We start from the raw sequence: 16643 nt of genomic DNA on the forward strand, positions 1-16643 counted from the left end.
CTTGCCGCTGAAAGGCGGACGAGTGAGTGCGAAAACCACTCCCAAAAGATCAAAATAGACAGTCACCACCTCTCCTCGCTTCTTTTTGATTTTACTCTCAAAAGACACTTTTTGAAAATTCTGCCCCAAAGCCACTTTCACTCAATCATCAAGAGACCCATAAAAAATAAAAAAAAAGTCTCCTCCAGAAGTGATGCCCCAAAAAGCACAGGAAGGAGGCCATTTTGGTTTGAAGCAGCAATTTTGGCTCGGGAGCGTCCTGTAGAATTAAAATAATAATAATGATAATAATAAATTGCCCCCAAAACTTGGGATTTTGTAGGCATGTCTGCCATGCGTAGACCCGCAAAATAGTCTCAAGAAGCCACGCTTTTTGTTTAAAGTGTCAATTTTGTGGCCTTTGTTTGACATTTTGGGAAAAATCCGCCTTGAAAGCCACTTTGACTTAGCAACAAGAAATTTGGTCGACATCTCTTTCATGAGTGAACCCACCAAAAAAAGTCTCGTCAAGCAATGCACAAAAAAGACACAGGAAGGCAGGCGGCCATTTGGTCTGACATTTTGGGCTCATTTCGACCCTTTCCAGGGATCCTTGAAGACAAACACTGTCACTCAATTCAACGATGGTATAAAAGCAGCCTCATCCCAGACATTCAGTACAATTGCTAACTTGATTTGTTGATACAGAAGTAGAAGTCATCCACCTCTTACGCCAAAAAAAAAAAAAGGGGGCTATTTCTTTCCCGGCTTGATGCCAGTGTGCGCTTCTCTCATTTCTTGCCACGCCATCTGTTGGCAATGATGAAATGTTTCCAGCTAATTGCTTTCTAATGAATCAATAAGTGCCTCAGCTGGTGTGCAAAAGTTGCCCGGCATGTCATCTCCAACTACACACGCGCGCACAGACACGCACACGCACACGCACACACACACACACACGATGAAAGAAGGTCTCTCGTCAAGTGCCCCTTGAGTCCGGAGTTATACTTTCACGATTTGGACAAAAAGACCTAACGTGTTGTTTTTTTGACACGGTACTATAGATATATGGAGCCCCCCCGCCCCAAAAAAAAATCTTTGTCCACCTGAAAACAAATTTAACGTAATTTGCTCAATGTAGAATTTATTGTGCAGCGACTGTTAGCTGATGAGACGGGTTGCTGTAGAAATCAGTCAGCTGTCACCCTCTTATTGCAAACGATGAGTCAATTTTCCTTTAAAAGCATCGAGTTAAACTTCACTTGCTGTACATGACAGCGTTTCCTATTCTGGTGCTGCCTAGATGGGTAGCAGTACGACTCAGGTTGTTGTCTGCCTTAGCATAGCGCCACAAGCACGGCCATGGCAAGGAAGCTCTGCCGTGGACCTTTGGAGAGACCGTTTTGCCGCCTCAACGGGTAGCGGGAGAAATCCGTCACCCGCCACCCCGGCGGCATAATTTAGCACAAAAAGCACAAGATAACCAAACTGGTTTGTCGGGCGGCGGTAGAAAGCAGTCCATACCCGTCACCCTGATGGTGTAGTTGCTGAGCAGCTTGTTATTGCGGGCCAGCCGGCAGGCGTACACGCCCGAGTCCTCGTACGACACGTTGACGATGCGCAGCACCCTCGGTCCGGGCCGCGTGCGCTCGCTAGGCGGCAGCGCCCCGCCGTCCTTGTACCAAACGGCGGGCCGGGCCGAGTCCTCCTCGGGGTCGCATGCCATTTCCAGGGTGTCCCCGACGCCCAGGACGAAGTCCTCCAGGAAGGCCGACTCGCTGGACACAGCGTCTGCGCCCAAGAACGACAATCGACGTCTGCGTTTTACACATCTTGATGTCAATAATACACATTGATCTTTGTTGTTTTTTCCTGACTTCTGATTGGCTGAGAGGAATCACACGGGTACATTCAAGTCACCAAAGACGGTTCCCACATTTCTGGACTAAACGGCTTGAGGAAAAGACTCCAAAATTCCGAAAGGCAAACGTGCCATTCGACGAGTCTTGCTCAATGTTTGCATGAGGTAAGCAGAGAGAGCCGGAGAAAAATCAACACGCCACGGCAACCCTTTAAATCACACCTCTCCCTCTCGCTTCCACGCCGTTTCCGTGATAACCATTCAAGGGAATGCCGTGACCCCCGTATACATCCCCTCCCTTCCCACACACACACACACACACACACGTCAGCTTGAGAGCGACAATGCCACGAGTGTTTGCACAGACACACACATCAGAACCCTGGGAAAGGGCGAAGGAGGCGTGTGATAGATGACGGCCTGACACACCCACCGGTGACCCGACGAGAAAAGGTGGAGGCGCTCTTGGAGCAGGCTGGCGCGCACCAAACGGCAAGTTAAAAACGGACGAGAAAGCTCACAGAGTTTGATTCGTTTGGACTCAATTGTTCTTATGCCTAGATGGGCTGCAGAAGAAAATGTGGAAATCCTCTGAATTCAAACGTCGATGGGATTTCATTCAATGGACAGCTCTTACAGGTTGATATGCAAATCATGAAGCTTTGTTGGGCCACAGTATTTTGGAGCAAATGGGAATGCACAAACGGGTTGCGGTAGACATCTGTACATTTTGGAAGCAGATGTTTTTATTGGCCGGACTGCGTTCGGGTGCCGACTTGCTCTTATAGGGCCACACGCAATCAGACTTTGGAACAAAGATAATCACAGCAAAGAACGACGCCTCGACAGGCTGCAGTAGAGATGTCATCAAATTCATCAAAATTTGGGGGGGGGGGCCGTCGGGTGTTTTCATTGGTTGGACCGCTTTCACGTGTCGACAGACGCGGGGGAGATATTTCACTTGGGCAAAGTTAGTACTTCAAATCTCTACCTGGCTGCTTTCAAGTGTTGACATGCGCTCCAACAGGTGCCCCCACTTTTGAATGAAAACAATGACAAGGGGTAACGATGCCTCGACGGGCTGCGGTCGAACGTTAGTCAAGCGAGCGGCTCGGGAATGACATGACTGGGCTGCTTCCCATGGGGACGTAGTCTTCAGCGTACACCCGCACGTATCTGCAACAAATCACGCCTAGACGGCTGCGGTCGGAAGCCAAATTAGCTTCTGTATCATCACAAACGACCCAGCCACGCTTTGCAATGAAAAGATGACAACAAATGACGACTAAGAGAGGCGCCGTAGACGTCAAAATTCAGCAAAGTCACTCAGTGCGTCGTCTGATGTGGCCTCGCTTTCTCCGAGACTTCTGGTGCAACAAACAACTTTTCCTTCTTTTTTTTTTTTTTCTTCTTCTCCTTTCAAATCCCAAACAAAAAGGCCCATTGAGGAAAAGGAAAACACGGAGGCGCCGGTGTTGCGAGCGGCAGCCGAATGAATGAATGGCTCACTGACTGGCGTATTTGCGCTGACCTGCGCAAAGGCAAATGAGAACATGTGTCTTAAAATGTCTTCAACACGGAGGGCAGTGGCGGCGGCGGCGGGGGGGGGGGGGGGGGGTCATGTTACGGACTTGCTGTAATCGTTGCAGGGCCTTGACACTCAACGATTTCAGCTGATTTTTGGTTGAAACGAAAAGCCAGGAGGAAGAGATTTTTGTCCACTCTGTTCATTTCCAGCAAATGTTTTATGCCACACGCGCAATGACAAAAATTCATTCTCTTCTACATTTAGCATTGGCCACCTGTCTAGTACACCTGGTTCAAATTAGGTAGTTATAGGAAAAACTCTTGGAGGATTTTGTCTTGAAAGGACCCCCGCGGGTCGACTCGAAGGTGTGTACAACTTGAGATTATTTTGTGGGTCTCGTCATGATAGACACGTTGGCTAAAAATTCATGTTCCTTCATGAAACTGGTTTCGGTGGCTGAATTTCTCTTCGGCGCACGACTGAACCGATGGCGAGTTGTCAAACTTTGCCTCCGCGCTCCATCTACCTTGTACAGCATGCTTTCTTGAAACTTTTTTTGTGGGTCTAACTCATGATAGCCGTGTCTACCAAAATTCATTTTGCTAACTGAAACCGGCTTCGGGCTTCCAGTGTCTTTTGGAGCATGGTTTCTCGAGAACTTTTGCTGGGTCTACTCATGACAGATAGGTTAAAAAAAAAAAAATCACGATGCTGATTGAAAATGGCTTTGTGAGATGATTTTTTTTTCTCCAAAAAATCCGACGGTGGAACGGTGGGTAATATTGCACCAAAATGGCAGACTTGCGGTGTCTGTTGAGATGTTTTGTGGGTCCACTCATGATGGACAAGCCAGCCAAATTCATGTCGCTAATTGCTTCGGATGCTGAATTTTGAAATAAACACCAGGGAGCCGTAGCACGTTTTTGCTTGTGGGAAAGCCCCAAAAATGGTGATAAATCGGGTCGAAGAAACGGAGCTATTTCAAACGGCCTCCCTAATTGGAGCTTCCAAGCTGGGAGGCCAAAAAGAATGTTGGTCGTCCCTCGTGGACGCCTCGCAGATGTAATTGGCTGCACGATGCATCGCTCGCACATTGAAGAAAAAGAGCAAAGTCGGCGGCGTCTCTCCATCACATGCCGAAATCTGGTGTAAGCGTGCTCAATTTGCTCCGGAAAGCCACGTTGGCCTTACATAACCTGAAGCCGTGCTCTTCTCATTACTTTTGCGTTGAATCACCTAGACAGTGTTGATGTAAAAGTGTGTTACACGAGGGGGGGGGGGGGGGCGGGGAATGCAACCGCAGCGGAATTCCTAATTGGTGAGCGAGCGCTTGGAAGTCAGATATTACTTAGAAAGAATGTGCCTTAAAGGAGAATGATATTCATCTGAAGCAAACCTTTGCTAAGGCCCAACCACCCTAAACCGTCAAACTCCTCCTAAGTTAAAACAAACAAACAAACAAAAAGTTTAAAAAAATAAAACACTGCTCCTGTAGGTGACCTCCCCAAAGCCAAACATTCCGAAACTTTCGATTTATTTTAAAACAAAAATCCTGACGCGGCAGTTGAGGCCATTCCACTCCAGTCCTGCGGGTGGCGGCAATCCACGCGACAAGAGTTCCGATTGAGCGGGTGAACCGAACCCCTTCCATACCGAGCGGCTGCAAGGACGGAGATGGCGAAATGTCGGGCCCGGTCTCGCCAAGTTTAACTCCTGACATCCACTTGGACTTACGTTGAAAGCAAAAGCGTCACCATCCCGCAACCTTTTTCAAAGGTCACGCCAGATGAATTTCAGGTAAATATCCGACTGTGGCAAAGGCGCAGTCGCAGATGGGCGACAAGACGGATGAAAAGCTGGACTTTCCCCGTCGCTATCGGCTCCTGTTTGAACAACGCTTTTTCAACAAGTGTGTGTGTGTCTATAAGCCGGTCAGTGTATAAATCAAGAGGCCGGCGCGGTCCCGCCCGCCCCGCCTCTCGGTCCGATAACAAATAGCCCTTGACAATAATATAGGCCCTCTCATTGAGCCGGGGCCGGCGTGCGCTCGCAAACGCCGTCTCTTCTGCGCGTGAAGAGGTTTATTTATCCTCGGCAAACCCGCAAGGAGGCCGGCCGGACGGCGGACCGTCGCCGCAGGAGGAAGAAAGAGACTCTTTATTGCGGGGCAAAATCTTTGCCATCGAGCGCCAGGAGCTCACCGAGGGCCCGCGGCGAGGGAGACGCAAGAAAGGCGGACCCGAGGGTTTTTCAAAATGCGGCCCCCGGAGCGAGCTTGACTTGACGAGATGAAATCTGGGGGGGGCACAATGAGTGGACCCACAAAAAAGTCAGGCCGGAAAAGAAAGAGCAAGTATGCTGTTTTTGGTCTCAAGTGGGTATTTTATGGATGTTTGTCATTTCGGGGGTGTCCAAACTGGCCTTGTCGTGGCCCTGTGACATCAAAAAATAAAAATAAAATCAGCCCCTGAAGGGAGCTTGACTTGGCACTCTGGAATTTGGCAGACAAGTCTATCGTGAGTAGATGTTCCAAAAAGTCTGAAGAAGCCATGCCTGAAAAGGCAGAGGGAGTCTGCCACCCGGGTTAAAAGCCGTGATTTGGCCTTGCTCGCGCTTTAGAATTGACAAGAAGGAAAAACAAACCCCAAAAAAAATCTGTTCCCCAACACACTTTTTGGTAGGCATGTCTATCATGCGTAGACCCACAAAAAAGTCTCAAGAAGCAGTGCCCGAGAAGCAAGCTTGACTTTGGAATATGAAATTTGGTGGGGATGTGGAGTGTTCTCCGAGCACAAATCCATTCTCTCAGTGCGGTGAGAAAATCACCTTTTGTTTCTTTGCGTCTGACACTTTGACGACTTTGCGTCGTGCAGGAGAAGAAAACGCCGGGCAACAAACAACACAAAGCGCCGCTCAGCCGCGACAGCGAGGGCTCATCAACCCATTTTAGGCTGCGCAGCCTTGCGGCCTGATAAATGGGACGGCCGCTCCAATGACGCCAGCCGTAAATGGATGGTATCACGAAAGGACGGCCGAGCGACATGACGCAAGAGCTCATATCGATCAAAATGATGATTCCCCCTCCCCTCATCTTTTAGCAAACCTTCACAGCTCGAGGCCCCAAATAATGAACGTTACGTGAAGAACCCCCCAAGAATCGACATCGACATTATGAACAGACTTCGGTTCAGATTATGAAACAACCAACAGTCTTGTCTCATCTTTTGCCATGTTTTCCACACCCCTTTGAACAGCCTGCTTTGAATCGCAATTTCAAACCTGGTTAAAGCCTAATCTTGAACTTGAAGCCCCGATTCAAAACCCGACTCCAAGCGGAGGCTCTTTCGATTCCCCCCTCAACAAATTACGACTCGAAAGAAGCAGTTGGTTTGGACACCGAAAACCAGAAAGCTATCGTAGCGAGCTTTTGTGCATTTTACTTCAGGCACCTTGCTGGGCAGCTAAGCTCCTCGTCGGAAAGAAGTTGAGGCCATTGTTTTCGCTTGAATGATTGACACTTGTTTCCAAAGTAATTATCGGGAGATTATTTTCAGAGCTATAATGGATATCAAGCTAGCCCGCGCTTTGGCTATCGCCACGTAAATTGCGGCATTTCTGCGACGTCGCCGTCAGTGCGCCAATCACCGGGAGATGTCAAAACCGTAAGACGATAACAAAACGAAATGATAGAGGAGTGACTTGCGTGATAAAAACAAACAAACAAACAACCATTCCGAAAACTTTCAACGCGATCTTGAACAATCAGAACAAAAATCACGAACCAAGGCTCCTTCGGCCGAGCAGTCGCCCCGGCGACAAAACCATTGCTCTCATCGAACGGGATTTGTTCGTTTGTGTCTGCGACCGAGCGACGGGATGGAGCGGCTTTCTCCGTTTGCAACATTGCCATGCCATCGGGACCCTCGTTTGGAAAGCCAAAACCCAGAACTTGGAGCGCTTGCTGATTCAAAAAGCCAAAAGTAGATCTGAAATCCTCATTTTCCGATCGGAAATTAAAAACGACCGCAATCCGAATTTGAAAGCCTCGTTCAGGATTGAAACTTAAATTCAGTCGACCCTAATCCAGATCTGGAACTCTCACATTGATGTTTTTTCATGGGTTTTTATTCACACAATACGACATAAGATAAAGACCACGTCCTTCAAAAACCCGCCCGCAACCCACAAAAACAGAAACGGGCCCAAAACATTTTCACCAAACGTCGATTTGTTACTTTTGCCGACGAGGTCCCCCGTTTTGCTGCCCACTGTGAACACTTGCTCCACGAACGACCCCTCCTCGGATCTGAAGAGACATATCGCCTCATTCCAGACGGCGGCCGGCGCTTCCCTGCCGGCCCGCCCGCCAAACGGCTTCTTTTCACTTCCTGCGCAAAAGGCTGCCAAGCGTTTGTTTGGCACGCAACGGCCGCCGTCACGTGACCTTCACACAGGATCTGCGGCCTTCCCCCTTTCTTTCACCTCCGCCCCCCCACTTTCATTTCGGGGCGATGCCAAGGGGGTATATCCTGGAGGAGCGCACCCCCCCCCACACTTCTTTCAGCCGGCCGCCCTAATGTCACTTTAATGCGCTTTGGCCGGATGTAAATACAGCAGCACAATGCGCTTAATCGGGGCCGACCTGACTAGCTCGCACCGCCATGTTTTTCAAGGGGAAAGGGGGGGGGGGGGGGGGTGTTTGCTGGGGGGAGGGCAAAGAAGGCTGCCAGGACCAAAGAGTGATTGTCCGCCGGAGCTCAAGAAAGAGAAGAGAGCCCCCCCTCCCCCCTCCTCCCCCAATTCTGGACCGCTCACAACAACTTAAAGGGAGATGTTGCATTGCCAACCGCTTAACCAATGAGCCCGGAATACAGTTTCACTTCGCAGCCTAAAATTTGGTACACCAATTTTGACCATGACGAGACCCACAAAAAAGTGTCCCAGGGAATCTGCCATTTGGTTTGAAGCCTTACATTTAAAAAAAAATCAAATAAAATCATCCTTTGGAACTAGAGTCATTCAGCAAGGTGAAATTTGGTGAAGCTTGTTTATCCACAAGTAGACCCACAAAAAAAGTTTCAAGAAGCAAACACGGGTCGTCGCCTATTTGGGTCCGAAGGGGTCATTTTTGGCTTGAGTCATTTGCAGGCGCGCGCATTGGCCACGGTGGAGGTTTCAAACAACTTCACACGGCAGTCATTTCAAGTCTCGTTTGGGCTTTCAAATGTGGGTTGCGCGCATTTGAAGCCTGCCTCAAAGCTTCAACGAGGGGCGACGGCTTCAAATCCGCATTCGCTCAAATGAACAATTGCAGTGACATTTTTTTTTTCTCGTGAAAGATGAACAACAAGAGCAGTATCTGGTGACATGTAACTTTGGTGTAATTGTATTTTGAAATGAAAACATTTGGATTGGATTGGATTTTTTTTGGGGGGGGGGGGGGGGTCCCTGAATGGTCTCGCCCGCATCCCCGACCGTGAACGTTTCTGTGAATGGAAATGGGGCCGCCGCCATCTTTGCTGGCTGAAACCAAAAGCGCCCCGCTCCCCCCCCCCCCCCCCCTCGTCGTGTTATTCTGCCAGGAGAGCAAAAATAATAAATCCTTGTGCCGCCTGCAGAGTGTAATGGAAGCCGCTCTGGGCCTGGAAAGGAGACGGCGGCGGCGAAGGCGACGACGACGACCTCTTTTTTTTTTTTTTTAACAAACCACTCCAGCAGCGCTTGAAAATTCCCATGGAATTTTATTTTGGTCGTGTAATTGGCTTCATCTCGCCCCCCCCCCCACCCGATCGAGTGCCAACTTTCCCCCCGGCGTCACTTGTGCGCGCGTCGATCGGCCGCAAGGATTTTTAACTGTCTCCCAGCCAGCTCCTCCAACTTGACTTTTCCTTTACACGTTTTGGAACATTCAACCCCCCCCTCCCAACCCCCTCCAAGTTTGACATACCGACATGGGATTTGGTAGACGTGTTTATCATGAACAGACTCATGAAAAAGGTCTCAATCAGCCCCGCTTGAAAGACAACATCAAGTCCACCACCGTGGCTCAAAATAGACATTTTCATGTTGTTGTTGTTTGGTCAACTTGTGCCTCTCTGCCATTAGAAAAAAAAATCATCCAAAAAATCAGCACCCAAGGCCCATTTGACCGGGCAAAATGAAATTTGGGAGACACACACAGACAAAAAAAAAAAGTCTGAAGAAATGGCACAAGAAGTCTGCCATTTTTGTTGAAATCTTCATTTTATGGTCGTGTGCGTCTCTTCAGATCGACACCAAAAAGTCTTAAGAAGCCAGGCGATAAAACACACATCAAGTCTCCTATTTTCGCTTCTTTTTTTTTTTTGTGTGTGTGTCATTGGGCGTGTGCGGCGCATGGCCACAAAGTTCGATTCACTTTCCGTAGAGCTCCCCGGAATCTTTTGAAGATGCACCAACCGAAGCCAGTCGCACTCACCGACAAGAAATCCGGGAGACGCGTCGATCGCGAGCAGACCCACCAAAAAAAAAAAGCTGCTAAAACACACATCACGTCTGCCATTATGGTTCAACGCTGCCATTTCAGGGTGTTTGGAGACTCTGTTTCACATTGCCACCAAATTTGCAGTCCCATGCCCCCCCCCCCCCACACACACACACACGCCGTGCGCCCACGCAGTCACGGAATGGCAAAAGTGAGCGCGCCGAATGAGCTGCTCCAAGACGTCAGCGTGGGGGGGAGCCACATAAATCATGCAGGTCTGCTGGGGGAGGGGGGGGGGGCGCCGGCTACTGTAAATACAGGAGACACGACGCACGCGGGCGCGGCGCGACGTCACGCGGCCACCGGACCGCGCGTCGAAGACCGCGATGGGGAGGAAGGCGAGGACGAACAAGGAAGAATGAGAGGAATAACAGGGGCGGGGGGGGGGGGGGGGGGGGGGATGAGGAAGGTGAGGGGGACACTGCCGACGGGCGACACGAAGACGATGATGAGCTTGAGAATGAGGAGGTGACAACAATGAGGACGACGATGATGATGATGATGACGACAGCCACCAGGAGGAAGACGAGGAAGAGGAGGAAAGAGACGAGGGACATGATGATGAAGAAGAGCAGAACGAGGAAGACGAGGACCGTGAAGGAAGACCAGACTGGCGTCCTAATACTTGACTCGAACGGGTGCCGACGCATCAACACGCACGCACGCCGTCTCAAGTTACACACACACACACACGGTCAAGAAAGCGCTGAGCTTGTCATGTCTCCCACAAATACACGCACACACTAACTGTGTGTGTGTGTGTGTGTGCGCAGACATGAAAGCAAAAGCAGCACAAAGACTTTGGCCGCGGCCTCAAACAAAATGATGACTCCTCCGCAATAGTTTTCTTTCTTTTTTTTCTTTTTGATTAAAGCAAACATGTCCCGCGTTTACTTTGGAATTTGATCCTCGCCGGTTCCTCCGCCCTCGGGGACACCAAAGAACAAGAAGGGTGTGTGTGTGTGGGTAGAGGGGGGGGGGCACAAAAACAACAACAACAACAAAAAAAAAACAAGCCAGAAGAGGCCAATTAAATCCTCCAAAGCCGCAACGAGCACGCACCCGTGAAATTTGCCGACGTGCGGAAGACCACGAAAACAAGCCCCCCCCCCCACACACACACAACTCCTCACTTTACGTCACACTTTTCTTATGTTCACCTTTCATCTCACTCGCTCCTTCTGTACCAAGCGGAATTCACGTGAAATGGGGCAAACTGATCACGTGAAACATGAAAGTTATCACACAAAAAGCGTTCAAAGGTGAAAAGCATCACGTTGGAACGCGATAGCTTATCATGGAGAGCTTGAAACGTCATTCCCCCCCCCCCCCCCCCCGACCCCCGCCCCTTTGTTTGGATTGCGCTGCGAGTCAGGAAGAGAAAGTCGCGTCCTACCTGCGGGCTCGGCGACGGGCAGCCTGGCCGCCGCCGCGCAGGCGGGCAGCAGGACGCACGGCAGCCACAGCCAACGCCACGCCGCCGCCGCCGCCGTCGTCATCCCGGCGGGGCGAACGGAAGCGAGGCCCCACGCCAGCTCAGGCGGCCCCCGCAGCTCGCATGGCGTCCCGGAGACCACCTGGAAGACAAACAGAGCGGCGGGGTCAAGTCACGTCAGCTCAAGTGTTCATTAAGACGCCTCGGGGAGACGATCCGCCGAGCGCGGCCGGGTCGGCAAAGTGGGACGACGGGAACGTGGTGGCGCTTGACGAATGTTCCGCGCCGGGCTGTGGAAATTTTTGGAAAGCTCCGGAAAATGATTAGATTGTTGTTAGCATTTCTAGCCAGCCTCGTCAAATCGGGATGATTCCGCTTGATTGGCTGAAATTTGGTGACGTTCAACAAAAACCAAAACATTTTATTACTGCACATAGAGGCCTGCGGTGTTAGCATGTGGTGAGGAGGTTTTTGTTTTTTCTTGCGGCAGGGGTGGGGGGGGGGGGGGGTAGTGTCCTTTTTATGATATCACTTTCAGCAATTACACTTTTAGTTGATATCTTAGATTTTTTTTTTTTTTTTTAATGAAATCATTTGGAGCAAACTGTGACAATCTGGAGTGAATCCACATTTGATCGCCCCTTTCCACAACGGCACCTTTTCCAAGATCAACTTTCTTTTGGCTTCCGATTGTCGACATTTTTTGGGGGGGGAAAAAAAACCTCTCTCAGCTTTTGGGCTGTCCCTTCCAATGCTAACTGCATTTTCGTGAAATGCGGAGGTGTGAGAAAAAAAAACTCTTCAATTATAAAATGAAGTGGAGTCACTTTCTGTAGGCATAAAAAGCAGGATGACCGCCAATGAAGCATTTTCAACACAAACGCGGCTGTGCTGAAATATTGCCGCGTCCTTCTTTCAAAAATGCCGCCATCTCAATCGAAAAAAATGTGTGACACCATCTAGTGGTCAAAAGTAGAATTACACAACACGACTTTCATTTATGAACTGTTCAAAAAAGAAAGCACGCGTAGCTTAAACCCGCCATTGAGGGGGCTTGACTTCAGGCAATAAAGAGTAGTGCATGCAGACACTAAAATCATTTCAAAACTTCACAACAATTTGAAAAACGCTGTTCGAGAGTCGCGTCAGCGTTGAAACAGCATTATGCAAACCGTGTCTTGTGGTTTTGTTGTGATCATGATACTTGGGGTACTTTTGGTGGTGCTTGATGTAAAAAGCTGGAGAACCACCGAGTTAATCGCTGCTAAAAGCGAAACATAAAAAAAAACAACAACAAAAGCGTCTCTGCCTGCGTTTTGTGCAACTTGAGCGGCATATTTTTCCAGAAAGCTTCTGCTTGAATTTCACATTGTACAACCTCCCGGCGGTGTTTTTTCTTCCATACCCGTCGATCTGTGTACATAGCCCGCGAGTAACCTCGTCTGCGAGACGCCGACCGCGCACACGCAACACAAAGGTTAGCGGGCGAGCGGTCTTGGCTGGCGCACACAGGCGCGTATTGTGCGTCCACAGAGAGGTGGTGTTGTGTTAACACTGCTGCTTTTCTTTTTCTTCCACTCGCCACGCGCACACACGTCGCTCGCTCGCTAGCTCAGCGCCGCTCCAGGTTAGCGCCTCGCCGACGCGGCGGGCAGGAGGATAAAGGCGACGCGGACGCTAATACGCCGACACCGACGCCTTTCGTGCGGGCCTACCCGCCTCGACGCCACCCGTTTGTTTACACGGCAGCATTCAAGGGCCCGATGGCTGGCCAAGATGGTTTTCCGTGGCGGCCACACACGAAGAAGCGCTAAGCTTTTTCGCGGATCGGACGCCCGACGTCAGCGGAAATTCTAACAGGAGTAGATGAGAGTGTTGATTCGAAACGGTATCTAAGAGTGGTGAGCGTGTCCGCCTCACGGATTTTGCGAGGCTTGAAATAAGCGGGTTTGCGTCGCAGGTTGCAAATCAAATTTAGCATTTTGTAAGTCGGGGCAAAAGATTTTCGAGACTAGCAAAGATTTTGAAGTTCTTCCGATAGGCAGAGATGGTCCCAGAAAGGCTTCGCGGGGGCTGGAGGCGGGCGTGTTAAAATCACGTCGGCTACCGCGAGTAGTTCGGGGGAGCTAGCGGAACAGCGGCACAGAACGGGGGCGGCAAAGTCCATCCGGCGGTTTTTTGGTAACATAAAGACGAGTGGTATCGGTACTTGGTATCGGTGAATACTAGAGAGTGAAATACTCATAGCAGTATTGGTATCGAAAGCAAGTCGAAAGCGCCTGCCCCTGTGGAACTATTTGATACAGTTGAGGAGCCGGGCGCTTGTTCTTCAGCTTTCATAGCTGCGAAGGAGCGACTCCTCCCAAAACGCTTTCATGCGGCGTGGGACCGACGAGCGGACGCGCGAGCGCTCAAAGGCTCCCGACGTGTTTGCCATGCTAATATTTTGCGAGCATGAAAGGCGGCGGCGGTGAATAAAACATGACCGCAAATCATGCGCGCCGCATCCCTGCCTGCACCTCGTGTGACGATCGACAGGTGCGCCTCCCGGTGGCGATCACACAAAGCCCCGCCCTCGCCTCTCTCCCGCTCACTGTCAATCAAACGCACCCCTGGAGCGAGAGAAGATAAGTGATCAGCTGTCAGAGGAGACTGCAGATTGAGAGGGGGTGTGCTTGTCAGCTCAATGTGGTTAAAAAAAATTCAAAAGCCAACACGCAGGAACGCAGCAAAAATGTCCAAGAATGTGCAAACCGGGTCAGGTCGCCGTGTGTCGGGCGACACACGTTGCAACTCACCACGCACACGGCAGCGCTTCATTATGATCACAAGAATAATCGCAAACTTTTTAACTGTAAAGCACCTCATTAAAATGATAATACACGGTAAATAAATAGTATGTCCAAATAGAGTACATGCGTCTTTTTTTTTTTAATGCATTGTAATTATGAATCATCGAGCCCGATTATAATTCTCGAAATTAAAAAGTAATTTTTAAAAAAACGTATGAAAGTAAAACTATTCATATAACACGAATAACAAATATTTTAAGATAGAAAAATAATACAGCAACAATGATCAAAAATTCTCAATTCTAAACTTTGGATGAACGCTGTGGTCTGTGATATGTTTAATTTAACAAATGAAATGACTGTAGTGTGATAAATAAATATACCGGTACAAAAAAAGAAAATACAATTAAAGCAACAACAAAAAAAGCAGTATGTCGAAGTATTGTTCTGTATACCATAGTACAAGAGTTAAGTTGAATAAGATTTTAAACACAAAATAAAGATGCTTCACTTCAACCTTCATTCAAAATATGCCAATGGCATTTTCTCCCAGGGAACCTTTTTTTTCATGTCTGAAATTGCCATTCTGGTTTTGCTTCACGTGCAGTACGCTGTCGCTCAAACACGGAGAACCTGACCACTTCTCAAGAGGGATCAGAGGCCCAAGAAGTGTCAAAACGTACGATTGGCGCGTCGACGATGACATTTATCACGCAGCCCAACCCGCCCCCCCACTTTGAGCTCCTGCAGAGATTGCACTTTGTGCAGCTATCATTTGATCCGGCCGTAACGCCAAGTAACATTTCTGAATCCCGTGGGAGATCTCTTCTGGAGGAACTTCACAGGCAACATTTAGACATACCACTTGTTCACCCCCCCCCCCCCACGCCTCTCCCCCCAAAAAAAACTAACAAAAAAAAAAGTGATGATGATGAATTCAAATTGAACATGTTTCCCACATTTTAATTATTCATCAAAGTGCACTGTCAACATGAAAAGGGGCGCAAGAAGACTATCACCTACTTTGCATATTGTAGATATTAAAACAACCCAGAAATATAGATACGTGTCAAAATCAAAAGTATGTCAACAAAAATATTTGTTTGACAAGTCGGTATCAAAAGCTGCAGGTTATGTCAATAAAAATGTTTTGAAAATATGTTTACAAGTATCACGGTATCGGAGCACCCTATCGATTTTCGGTTAAAGAACTGCATTTTGTCGCGATGTAGGATCACCTCTGCAAATGATATTCCATGATATCAGATTCCATATATCCACATGGATGTGTGCGCTTCGCTCGCCTGACTCGTGTGCGAGCAGTGTGGGATCGGTTCCCATTCGGTGACGGTGTGGATGTGGCTGGGAATGGTCGTTCCTCTCCAAATGTGCCCCGACTGGCTTACCGGTTCGGGGTATAGTTCACCTTTCGCCCGAAGCCAACGGTGTTGAAAATGAATGAACAGATAAAAATACATATAGATGCGTGTGCGTGTGTGTGTAGAATCGCAATCGCAGCGTTTAACAATAAATAGAAAACACAAAAAACTTCCAAATTATATGACCAGGCAGGACTGGAATATGGTTACGGAAGCACGCGCGCGCACATGCACGCTCCCACACACCGAATGGAGTCAAGGAAGTGAGCCGATCGTCATTTTCACAGGTAAACGTCAATCAGAGCCGCACTGCTAAAGGCATCCAAACTCACCCAATGTACGTCCGTGTAGGCAGCAAAATGTACGCAGTAATTCCACAGTCAAACTCTCACCCCCTCCCAAAAAAAGTCCTGCTCCTTTCAGGTTTTTCCTCCCCGCGATATCCTCCAAAAGTGCGAGAAAAAAAAATAAGAAAAAATAAAGCCGCTTCAAAATCAAACTTGTCGACCTGCGACGGTCCGGCGAACGGCGCGCTGCGGTCCAGAAAGTCGGAGGCAGGCGGCCGCCCTCATGCCGTCTCGGTGGGCGCCGACAGCCGCGTCGCGCTCGGCTCCACACGCTGGGAGAGACTTGCTGAGACTGGCCGAGCTCGGGAGCCTCCGCTCGGACAAGTGAGCGGAAGAGCGCGGGGCGGAGAGCAGGCATGGAGCACGCCGCAGGGAAGCTGGCGTGGCTCACGGAAATGTATCCGGTTGGGCATTTCACAATAAGAGCGAGAAACATGGAAAGCCTCTCTATTCGGTACAAAACCAAAAAAATAAAGACACGATTAAAATAAGAACATATGTTGGGGATTGATTGTATGCCAAACTATTGACAACTCTAATTTGGACATCATGCAACATGACACTATTCCGCCACTGATTCGACTTTTAATTATTGCACACTGCAATATTGTGTGGGGTGGGGGGGTTGTTTGTTTGGTGCCATTTTGCACCACCATTATTATCTTTTATTATTTACGCATATCGTTAACGAAGCTGAAGACAACATATCCTGTTGGCAGTTTCAAAATAAGATGAAGCACAATAGGTCCCCAATCACTTGATTTTTTTTTTTAATAGTCGTGCGTTTACGAAGATATTA

At 49.0% G+C, this 16643-nt stretch overlaps 1 protein-coding gene across 8 annotated transcripts in view; it reads right to left on the minus strand.

Annotated features, from left to right (window-relative positions):
• fgfr3 (fibroblast growth factor receptor 3) overlaps positions 1–16425 on the minus strand; it is a 42264-nt gene extending 25839 nt beyond the window's left edge. For 6 of the 8 annotated variants that reach the window (XM_086126589.1, XM_086126586.1, XM_086126585.1 and 3 more), the window contains exons 1-3: positions 15830–16425; positions 11288–11468; positions 1504–1770 (exon numbers count right to left, since the gene is read on the minus strand). In XM_086126589.1, the coding sequence (XP_085982715.1) occupies positions 1504–1770; positions 11288–11390 (370 nt within the window). In that variant the 5' untranslated portion in view covers positions 11391–11468; positions 15830–16425. Of the gene's footprint in view, positions 1–1503; positions 1771–11287; positions 11483–15829 lie in introns of those variants that run through there. The other 2 variants (XM_086126588.1, XM_086126590.1) reach the window with 2 other exon arrangements.
• Between the last annotated feature and the right edge of the window lie 218 nt (positions 16426–16643).

The sequence above is a fragment of the Hippocampus guttulatus genome, chromosome 13 (assembly GCF_054856545.1).
Source record: "Hippocampus guttulatus isolate MCC_2025c chromosome 13, RoL_Hgut_1.0, whole genome shotgun sequence".
NCBI lineage: Eukaryota > Metazoa > Chordata > Actinopteri > Syngnathiformes > Syngnathidae > Hippocampus > Hippocampus guttulatus.